Source organism: Lycium barbarum, chromosome 1 (assembly GCF_019175385.1).
Source record: "Lycium barbarum isolate Lr01 chromosome 1, ASM1917538v2, whole genome shotgun sequence".
Classification (NCBI taxonomy): Eukaryota; Viridiplantae; Streptophyta; class Magnoliopsida; order Solanales; family Solanaceae; genus Lycium; species Lycium barbarum.
In genome coordinates, this window is record NC_083337.1 from 78,743,316 (window position 1) to 78,760,414 (window position 17,099).

The 17,099-nt window shown below is 37.3% G+C and overlaps 1 protein-coding gene across 2 annotated transcripts in view; it reads right to left on the reverse strand.

The window, feature by feature from the left end:
• Positions 1-3,334: 3,334 nt before the first annotated feature.
• The window catches only part of LOC132636075 (uncharacterized), a 29,577-nt gene continuing 15,812 nt past the window's right edge, over positions 3,335-17,099 (reverse strand). For both annotated transcript variants that reach the window (XM_060352756.1, XM_060352750.1), the window contains 3 exons: positions 4,566-4,772; positions 3,971-4,096; positions 3,335-3,841 (listed from right to left, as the gene is read on the reverse strand). In XM_060352756.1, the coding sequence (XP_060208739.1) occupies positions 3,689-3,841; positions 3,971-4,096; positions 4,566-4,772 (486 nt within the window). In that variant the 3' untranslated portion in view covers positions 3,335-3,688. The remainder of the gene's footprint in view (positions 3,842-3,970; positions 4,097-4,565; positions 4,773-17,099) is intronic.

A 17,099-nucleotide genomic window follows, 5' to 3' on the forward strand; every position in this document is an offset into this window, starting at 1 on the left:
AAAGCTTGAAAGAAATTAGCACGAAAAAATTGCAGACACAAGAACTAGTAAACACAAGTAGGAACAACTACTAAATGGCTACTAGTTGAGAGACACAAGAAAATAGAATGCTAAAATCGGGAAATAAATAAAATTTCAGGCCCAGGTAGGTGATAACTTGAAATCGGGGTCTTGAAGCCCCAATTAATCTAAGGAATCAATTTGAAACAACTAAAAATTTTAAATTTCTACTCTTTTTTTTTTTTTTTTTTTTTTGCTCCCGACCAAAGGATTAGGGACACAAAACTAACAAGCAATCCTAAGAAATATTTTGGAATTCAAATGAATTAAGAACAAGATTTGAGGCTTGGGAAATCAGAGGAATTAGATGAAAGTGAAAGGAATCGAAGTTGAATCAGGATACAAATACCTTGAAATGTATTGTTGATACTTGGATTATACGGTTGGACTTAGTAATTATACGGTCGTAGATCAGTAGCGTTGATCCCAAACAGTGAGTTATAAACTTTGGCTTATATCTACGATGTGGATTCTACGGTCCATAGATTTTATACGGTCCGTGAAATTGGACTGTAGATCTGTATCAGTATACACAATTTCGAAATACAGTTTTACGGACAAGATTGACGGTTCGTATATTTTATACGGTCCATTAATTGGGACCGTATTTCAGCATCAGTGGTGACGTATTGTACGTTATGCCTCAAACTTTGGTTGGATTTTCTTACTTTTTCTTGACTTGTTGGACCCACATAACCTAGTATTTTCCCTTTTGGGGTAGGAAAACACCTTTTGACAACTTTGGGAGAATATTTTGGATCAAACGCACCCTTGGGTCACCTTCTTTCTCATGAAGATATGAAGATCTTCAAGAACACCAAGAACATTCAAATTTTCAATGTACCCCAAATCAACTCGTTTTTGTCTCAAATTTCAAATCTAAGCTCCCTTTAATTTGGAGAACAAAGCTCACTAACTAATTAGCTTCAATTTCAACTCAATCACCAAACTCACTTTTGAGTTCTTCAAGTTCTTCAAGGTCAACAATGGTGATTGACTCAAACTTCAACTAAATAGCTTCAAACTTTGTATATGGATAGTTTTCACCTCAATATTCTCAAATCCAACCTCAAAAACAACAAAATCAAACCACAAAAACAATTGTCGAATTTTTTTGTGAATTTTTGGATTTTTGATTTTTTTGTGGGTTTTTCAAATTTTGAGCCTAAGATTAGAAATTGTAGCAACAATCTCTTAGCCTATGCTCAGATACCAAATGATATAATTCAACCTAAGAAGCTCTAGAAAACTTGAAGAACAAGAAAAATCAAAATAAAGGATGGATGAAGATTAGAGATGGAAGAAGGGTAGATTGATAGATACTAGACCCCTAGGATAGATTCTATGAATAAGGTTGGGTGTATGAAACCCAACCCCTTTCAATTGGAATGAAATCCTAAAGACCTAAGCAATTTGAATTTCAGGAATTGACTCAACTCGAATCCACAAATGAGCAATCCTAGGCAAATTCAATGGAAAGCAATTCAAGGCACAACTAAGAAATCACACTTAGTTAATCAAGCCAAACAATTTATATTAAGTTAACTACTAAACAAACTAATACTCAAGTTTCATCAATTTTCAAGCTAAGGAAATGAAAATGAGACAAGTCTCCTATTTATAGTCTAAGGCTTTACAACAAAGGCCCAAAAGTGGCTCTTTGCAAAATTACCCCCAACATGGGTCTTCAACGATGACTAAAAACTTGCAAATGTGGCCTCCAATTGTACTCTTGACCTTGAATTGCATTCTTGGTCGAGATTTGCATCAGTTGTACACAGTTTGCAAAAATGTCCCTCTTGCACTTTTAGCCGCTTTGAGATGTCTTCTCTAAATTTCTCAAGCCACCTTCCAAATGTTGTAGACTCTTGAGATCTTCTCTTCTAGCTCCTCAAATGCTTCCTTCTTCATAAATAGAGCTTGAAAGTCTTGAAGCTCCTTTGCTTGGCTCCTAGTGAATGGCCTTGAGCTTTGTAGGGTCATATCATCATGTCTGCCTTACGTACGAGTACAATTCATTCTCTACTCACATCCCTTTTGTCGGGGACGCTGTATTTCATGCTGCAGGTCTAGATTCGCGGGTTGACAGACCTATTTCACTAGTTGTTTGGTGAGCGCCATATCTTCCTGGAGTCCAACCAAGTCTAGTTACTCTTTTGTTATGTATATGTACAGACCTCATGGGTAGGTCAAGGCCCTGTCCTGACAATGTTATGGTGTCAGACACTCGTAAAGGATTTGTAACGTACGTTGTATATGTAGTCAGTTGTACCCAATTGTTGTGATCATACTCAAGTTGGATCGTCTATTTGTGTTGTGGCCATGTAGCCTATATGTAGATATGTCTCTTTTAGGTTGCTAGATACCCGATGTTGCCTTGTTTTTCATACTAGTAGGTATGCATATGTCATGGCTCTTTATTCAACAGGTTCATGAGTCTTACAGGTTGGTTCGCTCGGTCAGGTAAGGCATTGGTGCCGATCCGCCTCCCCAGGTTTAGGGCGACTAGAAACCTTCTTTTCTTCTTAGTTATAGATATATATTACATATTAAACAAAAAAATGATTATAAATATTTTGACAGTTTCTCATTAATCAATTTGGGCTACATACTTAGCCCAAATCACCCCTACTTTTAAATTACTGAATTTACGCATGTCAAGATGAGTTGAGCTAATAAACTAGCGAGTTGAAAGGATCATATTTTCATGGACTAATTTTGTTAACCCAATAAAATTTTCACATATACCCTATTTGAATACCGCTATTTAAATTGTAACCAATTATTTAAAAAAATTGTACGTCTACTCACTTCATTTCCGAACAACTTCAGACATGCAATTTCTAAAATTTATATGGCTAAAATTTGGTTATTTATACTTGAAGTTCAGGTATTTATGTCTAAAGTACAGGCAAAAAATAACTGAATTCAACCAAATGTGTCAAAAGTTGAAGCAAAAATGGCTAAAACTTAATCATATGTGCTTGCACTTCAACTATATGAAATTGTAAACACTGCATGTTTAAAATTGTTCCGAAATGAGTAGACTCGCAAAATTTAACGCACTACGAGTATGATTATAATTATGGTATGATTATAATTATGGTCCCAAAATCGGGTCGGGTCTCCGTACACTCGGCCCTCTACCTCAAGCACAAATGTTTGAATATATGTAAAGCAATAATTATGGTCCCAAAATCGGGTCGGGTTTCCGTACACTCGGCCCTCTACCTCAAGCACAATTTTGAATATATGTAAAGCATCACCAACATGATAAGACACTAAGAAACTGACATTACTCAATGAAAAACACAAACGGTTAATACATAAAGCAAAGCCAATACTATTAAAGTTGAATGGCTTGACATTTCATCCTTTAGCCAATCAAATGATAGAACAAGTGTAGCAGATCTTGCAGTCATTTGGGAAGTATATCCAATCACCCTAGTGTTAAACAAAGTACAAAACGGAATTAATGATACAGTTATACTTTGCTCCTTTACAAAGGCTTTTTTGCCCTGACGACTGTTCACTGACCAGGAATAGACAGAAGAATCCAATTTCAATTTGCTTCATCATTTATAGCACCTTTAGTGCTATAGGAACCCACTTCCATAAATAGGGATTATCAAGCTCCTTTATTACCTTTAAGATTTATGACAGCAAGCTCATGTTCAACAAATTCACCGGCACAAATGGGAGGATACTTGCTTGCAAGAGGACTGTCTGAAAAATGCCCTAAAGGTTTTAGCACTGCATCTGATGCTATGTGTGCAAATAGCTAGGTAAAGCAGAAAACAAATCCATGTTAATATCACTTTTAACAAGTCAACGTTTCAACAATTGCAACTTTTGCAATTCAAATTTCAAAAAAAAAAAAAAAAGATTTCAGCCTAATTTTCGCACGCACCGTAGAGGATACTCTCCACAGACTACAGTTTTGCTCCAGAGCTCGTTTAATTGCATCAGTGGTCCTATTAGTTACAACAACTTCATGCATGCCAGCCATGCATTCTCCAGCTGTCAACCATTCTATCTGAGTACATTATTGAACAAAAAGTTAAGAAAATGGTAGCAACTGAAACTTCCAACAATATGCGAGGTATATAGGAATACACCTGTAAATCAAATAGACCTTTCAAACTATGATACAGATCTTGCAAAGTGAATATATTAAGATATATCTTGATTATAAAATTTAGCATTTTAACATTACATTCACGCCAGACACTTCCACAGAGCTAATATTGATCTGCGAATAACTAGTTCTAATTATCTTATAAAAAGTGAACATACTTATTCAAACCAGAAAATGATCAAACATGTAAAATGGCAAAACATTGGACCACAGTTTACTATTTCACCATGCCAAGGAAAGTGTAGCGCAGTGATTGCATGATCATTTTAAGTCCATGTTGATGTTGATTTGCTGGAGCTAGCAGATTTACAAGCTAAAGGCATTAGTACTCTCAAGAAAATAAGGAAGTACATCAAATTCTTTATACCTGCTTTCCTGCCTGAATAAGGAGGCATCCTACAGGAACCTTCACTTCCATTTTTCGCCCATTTCTAAGCCAAATACTTAGTCCGGGAAATCGACTTCTCCCATGAATTGTGAGGAAGTTCAGGTCATAGTGGTATCCTGCAAATACCGTTCCCTCTTTGCCATAAGCCCTCAGGTCGCTTCCCGTTGGAGCAAGCAGATGTGGTCCCTGGACATTAGTATTAGTCATAAAGCGATGAACTAAATAGAGCAAAAACAAAACAGGAGTGCTATGTTAGAAAGAAATATAATGATAACAATAGCAATTTTAGAAAACATTTTAAACTCGCAAAACATATTATGCTGATACACCCAAGAACATTGGTAGTGGGTCCCAAGTACCATTTAGCAGGCTTGATTCAATAGAGACGCACTATTCCAAATTTTCCTTTCGAAAAACAAATGAACTTGTTTTATTGTAATTTTCTTTCTTGTCCAAAAACCATTTTAAGCAACATTCCACTCGTAAAAGCAAGGTAATGCTAAGAGTTGTCATCTCATTTGTATGATCCTCGTGACTGTTCTTGTTCACATCTGATATTAGGCATTTCACTACTCACAACGAGAAGCCATACTATAGGAGAGGATTTTCAATGAGAGGTGAAGGGTGGGAACAATAATCATACATGCATGCCTACTTCATTAAGTTAAGGACAAGATTAGGATATTGATTAATCAATTGCCAAATTTGAACCTGTAACAACCTTCCAAACTAATCTAGTGAGAAAAGCTCCAACTTCTCTCTACTTTTCCTTTCAGGAATTTCCCCAAAAGGTTCTTTCAGTAACTATTAACGGTCATCTTGAAAGCAAAATGCTCTCCCTCAACTTGTTCAGCAAATATCCTGGCCCTCCGCCAGCTCCCCCGACCCATCTAACCCCCAATTTCAAGCCTTCTCACTGCTAATTCATCAAGCAGAAACCACTAGCAAAGCTACTACTCCTAAAATTGGGGGGAATTTGGCTCCCGGGAACCCTCTAGGAGGGGATAACTCCCTAAATTTTGTAGTTGTAGTTGGTTGTCCAGGCAACGACGGAAAATCTACAAAGAAAAAGGTTCACCTCAAGTATAGGCCGTATGATTTCGTTGCTGGAAACCTGTGGTTAGTTTCACCTAAGAAAATATGATATGTTAGCTGAATCCTGTCGGCTCACTGTGGTTGGTAATTTCCATGAGTCAGGCATTCCATTGAAGCTGACTTCCTCAAATCAACCCCTCTTAAGGATAAGGTCAAGATTGGTGCATATAATATGAAACATGTGTTCATCGATTTTGATCTGGAGGAAGATCATAAAAATATATACAATTCCTTCCACTTAGTGGCAAGAGTATGAAGCCAGAAGAAGAGACAACGCTAACACTGGTATGGATTAACCTCCCTAATTTACTGTTGCATTTCTTTGAATGGGCTGCATTGCCGAACCTATAGGCATTCCCATCATCACGGACAAAGCAACTTTGTCCAAAACTAGGTTAAAGTCAAGGTTGAAATCGATACAACTAGACCCCTTCTCAATGAAGTTCCGATTCATCTCATAATGAAGCAGGACACAAGGAAATCATAGTTCAGAAGGTTGAGTGCAATGATACTGGAATTATGTAATCATTGCAATGTCTAGGATCATAGGGACTTAAATGTAGAATACTCCACCCTGAAGTGAGGGAAAATTTTGTTATAGACCTGAGAAAAATAACAATGGTGTTGCACAAGTCCAAAAACTGATGAAACGCAGGTGGACATCAAGTGTGATACACAGGTTGGCAACAAAGATCTAAATGCTATAGCTATGTGTTGGAGTCCCACACTAGTGGGATAAGGGGTCCTTGATCTCCTTGTATGGTCTTGGGTAATCCTTCCCTCATGAGCTAGGGTTTGGGTTTGAGTTATGCTCAAGGTTCATAACATGTTATCAGAGCTAGACCCATCCCGGTTAATTGTTTTCGATGTTGGGCCCCCCGTCTTATATTTTGTTTACGCTTCAGATGTCCAGCCCTGGACGTTCAGGGGGTGTTGGAGCCCCAAATCGGTGGGATAAGGGGTCCTTGGTCTCCTTATATGGTCTTGGGCAATCCTCCTTCGTGAGTTGATGGGATACGAGGTGTCCATCATGAAATTGGACACTTCTTTCCGAGCTTCAAGATCCACAATATGCTTATGTCGATATTTAAAGAGTGGAGAACAAGGTCCAAGACAATTGGAAGCCCAAAAGAAGAAAGAAGACCCGTGTCCTTGTTCTTAAATTGGAGCCCATAAGTTAAAGGCATTTTAGTAATTAACTTAGATAATGAACCCTAGTATAAATAGACTATTATGTCTTTCTTTTGCAAGATAGATTATGTTGGATTTGAGGGTAGATTACTCTTTTGAGAGTTGGGGATTGTCCCATACCTCCTCTTGAACCTCTCTTGAATTGGAACAAGTACGTAATTCATGTATGAGTTCATTCTCTTCTCTCTTTGGATTATATCTCTTATTTGAATACAACAACAACAACAACAACCCAGTGAAATCCCACATCGTGGGGTCTGGGGAGGGTAGAGTGTACGCAGACCTGACTCCTACCAAGGTAGGACGGCTGTTTCCGAAAGACCCCCGGCTCAATAAAAGCAATAAAAGCATTGTTTGAATGTTAATCTAATTAGTTCCTAGATTCTCTTCATTGTTTCTTTGAGTTGACTGATTGCATTTCAATCCTAGATTAACCATTTCTTTTTTCACATCCTAGATTTAAGATTATTGGTTCCATTTACATATGTCTTAAGTATTTAATTACTTAGGTATTTGTTTACCCCAACAATTCTCTTAATTTTCCTATCCTTTTATTATTTTCCATAATTGTTTGTGGGGTTGAAGAACCCATCTTCAATTTCTTTGGATTCCCAAGCCCGTCTCACATCAAATTAGTATCAGAGCTTTGGAGTAATTGGGTATCCTAATACTCAATTGTTTCACTGATTTTGAGCCATCAAAATCACACAAAAAAAATAAAATGTTTCACTGTTCCTGTTTAAGCTACTGTCTAAGTGTGAATCTGAAATTTTGGAAAGTCATCTGGTGATTGTGCTATTAGAAGATAGAAAATAAAAAAAAAGCTATTGGGGTGTTTGTTGGAAGCAGACCACGAGGCATTGAGAAAATCTGGTTCGAGACTTTGAATTTCGGAATCGGCGAGCTGCTGGGTTATTACTATTTGGATCTTAAAAATATTGGTGAAAATTATTTGAAGCTGGTTGTTTGTGCTAAAAGTTGAACTACAATTGTGGCTTGAAGGTTTGGGTTCGTGAAATTGGTTGCTGCCGAATATCGAAATCCAGATCCGGATGATGTTAATGCATGGAATTCATTTTAGCTACTTAATTGTGGAGTTGGAGATTAAATATTTAAAGTGATCTGATGCTTGGCTATTACTTAAAATTTGGGTTAACTATTGTTGTGGGTTTTAAAAGTGGAGAATATTTGAACTCCAATTTTGAAGTTGAAGATCTATGGATCTCAAAGCTCTCGTGGTTGTTTGTGTCTAAGACCTAAGTACTAAGTGATGACTTGATATCCGTGAGTATTTCCCGAATACCTTCTCACTTTCATACTTTAGTTATCTAATTAATTGTGTGCTTTTATTTATTTGTGGCACTTGATTCGTGCTTTTCTCTTAATTCTTTGTTTCCTAGTCTGTTAGTTTTATTTGTCCTTCTTTGTTATTGAAATAAATTCCACTCCGAACCGCTATTTGAATACTTGCTTGAAGTATTTTGAGAATGGTTGGTTCTTGAAGAGATTGTGGACATCCCTTGAGAGGTTAAAGGCAAAGAGAGATGAGCTCATTTGAGAGTGGCCATAAAAGCCTTCGGCCTTGAGTGTAAACACGAGTGTTGAGTGATACGAATTTTGAGTGATACACAAAGGGAGTGACTTAAGGTCCATTTTTTTTTTTTTTAAACTAACCAATCTTCTTTGTTTTCAAGTGTGTCTTTTGTAGGTACAAGGAGTTAAAAAGGTAGACATGGATGGTAATAAGAATCCAAGTGGTGGTTCCATGAAAGGAAATGAAAGATGGAGTTCATCTAATGAACCGGCTTATATTAGAGATAGTTTAGATACATGGTATGAGTGGTGGTATGAAGGAAATGTGATTAAAGAGAAGGAACTCCGTGAAATGAAGCTTCCTTGCTTCAATGGGAATGATGGTCCGGAAGCTCTTTGATTGGGTCCAAGAGCTTGAAGAGACATTTCACATCTTCAAAGTTTCTAACCCACAAAGAGTAATTTATGCCACGGACATATTCATAGATCATGCCTATCGGTGGTGGAATGAAGTGATGAGCAAAAGGTATAGAGATAACTTAGGTGCTGTCACAAAATGGAAAGAGTTTAAGAGACTCATGGAAGAGAAATTTTCTCCTACATATTTTCGAGAAAGATATTGTGGTGAATATAATAGAGGATCTACTTGGAGTAGAAAGGAGGAGTATGATGGAAGTTAGAAGAAATGCAACAAGGAGTAATGCTAAGAAAGAAGACTTGAGGAATAATCAAGATGTGTATCATTTGTCATATATTCACTCGAAAGTAATATCAAGAGACATTTCTTATTGTGTCAACCATAGACATAAAGTTAAAAGCCCTTTCTTCAAGTCAAATGAAGTCCTTGGAGCATATCCCATGCCTAAAGAAGAAAACTCCTTTGCTACTTATTATTATGAGCATTCAAGTGGAGTGCAAGGTAACTTGGCTACACTTAATTATACTCCGTGTGCTAGTAGTGATAAAAGTGTGCCTTGTTATAAATCTTTGGGAGCTAGAAATTGTTTAAAGAATAAAAATCTTGTTGGTTCTAGTAGTCATTCTTTAAAGGATAATCTTGTTGGTTCTAGTAGTCATTCTTTAAAGGATCTTACTCTTACTTCTACTTGTGAAATTATGTCACTTCTTGAGAAAAATGTTGAATTGTCTACTTGTGATAAAAGTGAGACTTCTTGTGTTGAAAATGTTGTGGGATCTAAGATTGGTGCCTTTGATGAAGTTGTTGAAAGTAGTACTTCTTTATTGGAAAATGCAAATGATGAGGTGATGCTTGTGAATGAAGACTTGCTAGTAAGAAGATCCTTATCAACTTGTTTGAATGAAGAAGAAGAATGTACACAAAGGCATAATATTTTCTACACTAGATGCCTTATTTTGGAAAGGATGCGCACTTTGGTAGTGAATGGTGCTAGTTGTGATAACTTGGTTAGTGCTACCTTGGTGAAGGAATTAAAGTTAAAGACTTTTAACCATCCTAGGCCATGTAGGTTGCAATGGTTAAATTGTTACACCTCGGAAAATCTTCCGTTGGTACGCAAGTGAATGAACTAGTGATGGGTACGAGTGTACGATGTTTCCGCGAGTAAGAAATAACATTTGACGACCCTAAGTGAGATTCCGAAGGCAATCGCAATAAGAGAGAGGTTATGCTCCATAATGAATAATTATAGGTTTTGGAAATGTGAAAAGTTGCAAGTTTGCATTCTGGCCAGTTGGTCGTAAAATGAAATACGGACCGTAAAGTGGTATACGGTCCGTAAACTGCCATGTCGTATTTTGGCTTCCAAAACTTCAACTTTCTGCCAAATGAGCAAATGGTTAAAAACGACCCAAAATACGGACTGTAAAGTGGTTTACGGCCCGTAAACTACGTCCGTAAATCACCACATCTCAGTTTGAGTTTCTGGTTCTGATATGATTAAATACGAGCACAAAGGACGGTCCGTAAACTGGAATACGGACCGTAAACCAAGTTTACGACCACTATGCACTTCAAATCAGATTTTTAAGTCATTAAATAAAGGGACCAAGGCTTATTTCATTTCACTTCTACATCACACCCCTTCTCTCTAGAACATCTCTCTACATATATTCCACAAGTTTTCAAGGATTATTAAGGATCAACAACACAAATCAAGTGAATCAAGTGTGAGCAAACCCATTAAGATCATTCAAAGTCAAGAGATCCAAATGGAGATAAACTAGGGATTTGCTCAAAGTGAAGTATTATCAACTAAAGCTTGTTCCTACAACATTTAAGGTAAGATTCATGATATTTCTATGTTGTTTAAGGTAGTTAAGAGTTGAAATACTTGGATTGTAGAAAAGTATAGAAAAATGAGTCATGAATATGGAATAGTGTCATTTTGAGAAATAGTATGAATTGAGCTATGGGTCTTGATGTATTGTGAGGTAAATACGATATAAATGATGTTGAGAACATGAGATGAACAATGTATGTAAATGGACGTCGTGTGTGTTATGGCCATGGTTATGGATGAATTGAATGTAAGTCTAGAAATATGGATAATGTGAATGAGTAATGGCTATTGTTATGGCATCGTGAATTTATTATTGACGTTTGGGAGTTGAGATACGTTATGGAGGAGATGATGTCCGATTTTCTCTAGCTTTAGTCATATATGCTAGCTATCGATTCTAACGATAGTATGACCTTTAATGAAGGTATAAACGCAAGCGTTGAAAGAGAACATGCAAGTGATATATATTCGAACGAAAAGGTATGTAAGGCTAACCCTTCTTTCATAAGGCATGGTTCTTTGACCTAACGTCTAAATCTTCTATAAGTCTATGATTTCTTCAAATGATTAACCTTCCGGGCTAATAAGCTCGCGATGCTTGATGTGCTACGATAGTACTAAGTTCCTCGTATGACGAGTAGGCCTATAAGATAGATGCAAGGATAACAATGAAGATAGTGACAATGATAGTCATAATGATGAGAATAATGTGATGATTAAGATACCTATGGGCTATTGTATGTATGTGTGCCTATGAAGGGCTATGATAAGACCCCGAGCTTATGATGCCGGGTAGAATGTATGTATATGAATATGTATAAAGTATGTATATAATTACGTAACGTGAGCGCTCTTCTGCAGAAGGTACGGATAACCCTGAAGCCTTGGTAGGGCCAGGTAGGTATAACCTTGAGCCTTGGTTGGCCAAGTATGTATGAAACATCGATCCTTCATGATCGGGTATGCTATATAAAGGCTATATGTATATGTATATATATGACATCAATATGAGTACGAATATGTTGAGTATATGTAAATGTTGCGCAAAGGCTATGTATATGCAATGTATATGAGATGTAGACGATGTGAATATGAGTATGAATACGAATGAATAAGACTATGTATACGGATACGCGATAAGAAAGAAACGTCCCTATGGAAAGCAAGTAAGTGCCATGGCGACGATGCTATTGTCTTCCCTCCTATGTTGTTTCATATGTTATCTATTACGCTTTTATATTGATGATGATCATGCTTTACATACTCAGTACATTCTTCGTACTGACGTCCTTTTGTTTGTGGACGCTGCGTCATGCCCGCAGGTGGCCAGGGAGACAGAGTTGATTCGTAGCTACATTCTCAGTGATTACATAGCGGAGCTCCATTTCATTCGGAGCCATAGCTTTGGGTACTTATTCTTTTGTGTACATAGTATGGGCATAGCGGGGTCCTGTCCCGCTTATGTGTTATGTTATACTTTCCTTAGAGGCTCGTAGTCACGTGTATATGGGTAGATATGTCTGGCCTTGTCGGCCTATATTTTGTATATCATTTTGTTGGCCTCGTCGGCCCATGTACATTGATGTGGCATAAATGCCTATGATGATATAAAGAATCTTGTTGTCCAAGGGGACTAGTATGATGGATGAATAGAAATGTATGTTTTAAATATATGGCTCACCTAGATATTATGCAAAAGTCTGTCAAGGGGTGCCCGGGTGGGATAGCACCGGGTGCTCATCGCGGCCCCTTAGTTGGGTCGTGACATAAATGAATGTGGTGAACTTAAAGTGAGTAGAATGGTGAAAATTCCTTGAAGCCTATAAAGATGAAGTAACTTGAGGTGTGGTGCAATTACATGCATGTCATATTATTCTTGGGAGAACTTGGATGTATAATAGAGATATTATGCATAATGGGAGGAAGAATCACTATACATTGCAAATGGAAGAAAAAGTGATCAAGTTTGAACCATTAGAGCCAAATAAATGTTGAAAGAGCAAGTGAAGTTGAGGGCATCCTTAAAAAATACGACAAGAAAGAGTGAGGATGAGAGAGAAAAGATAGAGAGAAGTAAGGGAGAGGAAAGTGACAACTCTTGAGTGGAAAAAACGAGAGGAAAAAATTGAGTGAGAAGCAGTGTTATCAAAAGCGAAAAGCGCAAAAAAGCTCTATGGTCAGCTGGGGCTTTAAGTGCAAATAAAGCGGGGGCTTTACTGAAAAAAGGCACGATGGACAAATATATGGACAAAGACTAATAATAATGCGCATGAATAACAAATATATGGACAAAGAAATCGTAAAAACATTACGATAAAGTGAAATATCAATTATCTAGTGTCATCCCTTCAAAAAAGGCTCATTGGCAAGGAAAAGTATGTCTTAGAGCCTTGATGAAGACACTGAAGCGCACATAAAGTGAGGCGAAGCGCTCAACATGTTTTGAGCCTCGCTTCAGGGCTTAAGCGCGCCTTTGACAACAATGGTGAGAAGAGTGAGTTGTCACAAGAGAAGAAATTGAAAAGAAAATGAGAGAAAGGAAAGAGGGCAAACAAAAGCTTGAGAGTGAGGATCTTCCTTATTCTAATGTTACTAACCTTTCTACTTTCTCTCGTTCTTTTGCGTCTTGTGAAGAACTTGGAAGAACAAGGTACTTTTTCAAACCTTACCAGTTTCAAAAAAAAAAAAAAAAAACAAGGTACTTTTTCAAGAGAATCTATGGACTTAGTTGAGCAAGAACAAGGTAAGGAAAGTTTATTTGAAGAGTTTCGAGGTAAAATGGCTAAACTTATAACTATTTAGTGGCCAAAATTGAAGACAAAGAGGAGGTAGGATGGGGCCCAAATCTGCTCCCAAAAAGGAGCAAGGCCAACAGCACAAAACTAATGTTCAACTTTAGTTTTCTATAATCTTTTCCTTTGAGGCCTTGATTAATTGACCTTGAACGCCCCCGCCCCCCGGAAATTCCAACTTTTATTCAGCTAGGGATTTTACTAGCATATTAAATCTAGTTTGACTATTCCCATTGATAATTTCAAGGGGATGGCAGCCCCCTTCTTATGGAGGGGTGTTTTCTTCTTCATTGTAACTAAGTTTGAATTAATATTAAAATTAGTAGCCTTGTGGCTTATGGAGACCTTTGAGGTTCTCTTTAGGATTTTTCCCTTTTTGTTTTACCGTGAAGCATAGCTTGGATTTCTTCAACGATAAGATTTCTTATTTAAGTTCGCTCCCTCCTTTTCTTCTTTTTAATTTATTCACTGCTTCTTTTACTATTAAACAAGGTTTCAACTATCAAATACTTGAGCTTGTGTTCTTCTCTCTCAAGAATCAATCCTTCCTTCTTTCTAACAGCTAATTTTAAATTCTTCCACGAATTATGCTGTCATCAAGTGGTATCAGAGCTTTGGATGATTGAGTATTCTTATACTCACTCGATATGTTGATTTGAACACTAGAAATTTTTTTTAAAAAAAAATTACTGTAGCGTGAACAGTAACAAAAAAATCAAAACAAGTCAAAAAAGAATTGAAATCTACTCATTGAACAGTGCGTGAACACTACCTTTTTGGTATTAGTCACTTGGTTTTGATGCGTTGTACTCAATACAATAACGTACCCAGTGCAATCCCACAAGTAGGGTCTGGAGGGTGGTGTGTACGCAGCCTTACCCCTACCTTGTGAAGGTAGATAGGCTATTTTCGATAGACCCTCGACTCAACTAATGCATAACAAGTATGCAAAGCAAATACAGTAGTGAAGAAGTGATACTAAAAACAATGGAGAAAAGAACAATAGCACCAACAAAATAAAATGATAATCGAAGCAAAGGAAACAACAGGTAATACTAAAATTGAAGAATAAGACAGTATGAGAGTAATATTAACAATACTGATACGGAAACTAGACACTACCTACTAACCTTCTACCATAATCCTCGACCATCATATCTTCCTATCTAGGATCATATCCTTGGTAAACTGCAGATGTGTCATGTCATGTCTAATCACCTTTCCCCAATACTTCTTCGGCCTATCTCTACTTCTCCTCATACCCACCATAGCCATCCTCTCACACCTCCTTATTGGGGCATTCTGTGCATCTCCTCTTCACATGCCCGAACCATCTCAGCTCGCCTCCTTTATCTTGTCCACCATGAAGGTCACTCCCACCTTGTCCTAGATATCTTCATTCCTAATTCTAATTCTACTAGTATGCCCACACATCCATCTCAACATCCTCATTTCAACTACTTTCATCTTCTGGACGTGCAAGTTCTAGATCAACCAATACTCCGCCCCATACAACATAGTTGGTCTGACCACCACTTTATAAAACTTACCTTTAAGGCTTGGTGACACATCCTTATCACCCAAGACACCAGATGTGAACCTCTATTTCATCCACCACGCTCCAATGTGATGTGTAACATCCTCGTTAATCTCCCTATTTCCTTGGATTATTGACCCAGATACTTGAAACTTTCTTGTTTGGAGATGACTTGTGTATCAATCCTCACTTCCACATCTGCCGGGTGAGTTACGTCACTGAACTTGCACTGCAAGTCTGCAAGTATTCTGTCTTAGTCTTGTTCAACTTGAACCCTTTAGACTCCAAGGTCTGTCTCAAAATTTCCAGCCTATCGTTAACTTCGCTGCGTGTCTCGCCAATCAAATTTATGTCATCTGCAAATAGAATATACCATGGCACCTCTCCTTGATATGTCGCTTGTACTCACTCTTGTGATTGTTTTACTTTAAATTGTTGGTATTCAGATCTAGTTATAATTTTTGTGAAACTCACTGGGATTTGAAGTGGTATTCAAGTTATATTCATCAAAAATTCCAAAAGGTCATCAAGAAACTTAAAAGCCAGTTGGAGGAGTGCAAAGTCTTTGCAGCACCTTTGGATTCAAAAGCTCATTTAATATACGGAAAAGGCTCAAATATGTCATTGAACTATCGGAAATGGCTCTTTTGTGCCACTCGTCAATAGTTTAGCTCATTTATGCCATCGAACTATCGAAAATGGCTAATTTATGCCACTCCTCAATAGTTTGGCTCATTTATGCCATCGTCCGTTACCAAAATGACTCATCCATACCATTTTTCATTAATGTTGGTTTTACAATACCAGTTATGACATATGGCCTCCAACTAGACTATGGTTGTAGGGTGTATGAGTCGGATTTTTTATTAATTTGGGATTTAAAATTGGGCTAATTTAATTAAACGACGTACACCTCTAATTGGAGGTCATGTGCCACATATGGTATTATAAAACCGGCGTTAATGAAAAATGGCATGGATGAGTCATTTTGGTAACAGACGATGGCATAAATGAGCCAAACTATTGATGAGTTGCATAAATGAGTCATTTTCGATAGTTCGATGGCATAAATGAGCCAAACTATTGATGAGTGGCATAAATGAGCCATTTCCGATAGTTCGATGGCATATTTGAGCCTTTTCCGTTTAGTATATTCTAGGTTATCTTGAAAGTTTATACTCTACATTGATTTTTCCTATTATTTCCTTACTAAGATACTTTAAGTATTTGTATTTAAGTGTAGTCTAGTGATTTTGTGCCTGCTTTTTTATTTCGTGTCATTTTGTTCCGTGCTTCTCTTTATTTTCATTGTGTATTTCTTTTTTTTCCAGTCCGTTATAGTTTTGTTGTCCTTTTCTTTGTTTGACATAAACTCCGTTCTTGAACCAAATCTTGGAACTTGCTTTGAAGGGTTTCAGTTGCTGGTTCATGGAAGATCTTTAAGGAGCATCCCTTGAGTGGTAAAAGGCAAGAGTGGTGAGATTCTTTGAGGGTAAAAGCCTAATTGAGTGATACATGTAAGGGTGTGATTCATTTTTGGTGAGGTCCTTTTGGTTCTAACAATCTTTTGTTTGTACGTAAGTAACTTGCAGGTCTTTGGGAGGTTATGGCTACATCCATAAGTACCAAAAGAAAGGAAGAAGATAAAAGATTGAAAGGAAGGGATGAAGATATCTTTCACAAGGAGTTGCGAAAACTCTATGAATGATAAAGAAAGTGAATGATGAGTGGGATGAAAGAAAGAAAAGACAACATGAATCCACAAGAACATCTTCAAACTATCCTTCATCTAATGAGGTGGAGTTGAAGCTTAAGGCATATAAAAAGAAGGACCAAAGGGACATCAAATGACTGTAACAAATCAAATATCAGAGTTGTTGCTAAAAGTCCTCCAAAGGATATAAGAGGAATTCTTGGCAAGTATGTGGGTGCTTATGATGCTTTATATAGCAGATTTTTCCAAGGAAAGCAACTCAGTTGGATCCATTTTCAAACCAAACAAAAGTGAGGACGAGAGCCAAAAGAAATAGAGAAGCAAGGGTGAGCAACTCGACAACTCAAGAGAGGAAAAAGGAGAGGAAGTGATAAGTGAAGAGAGTGAGTT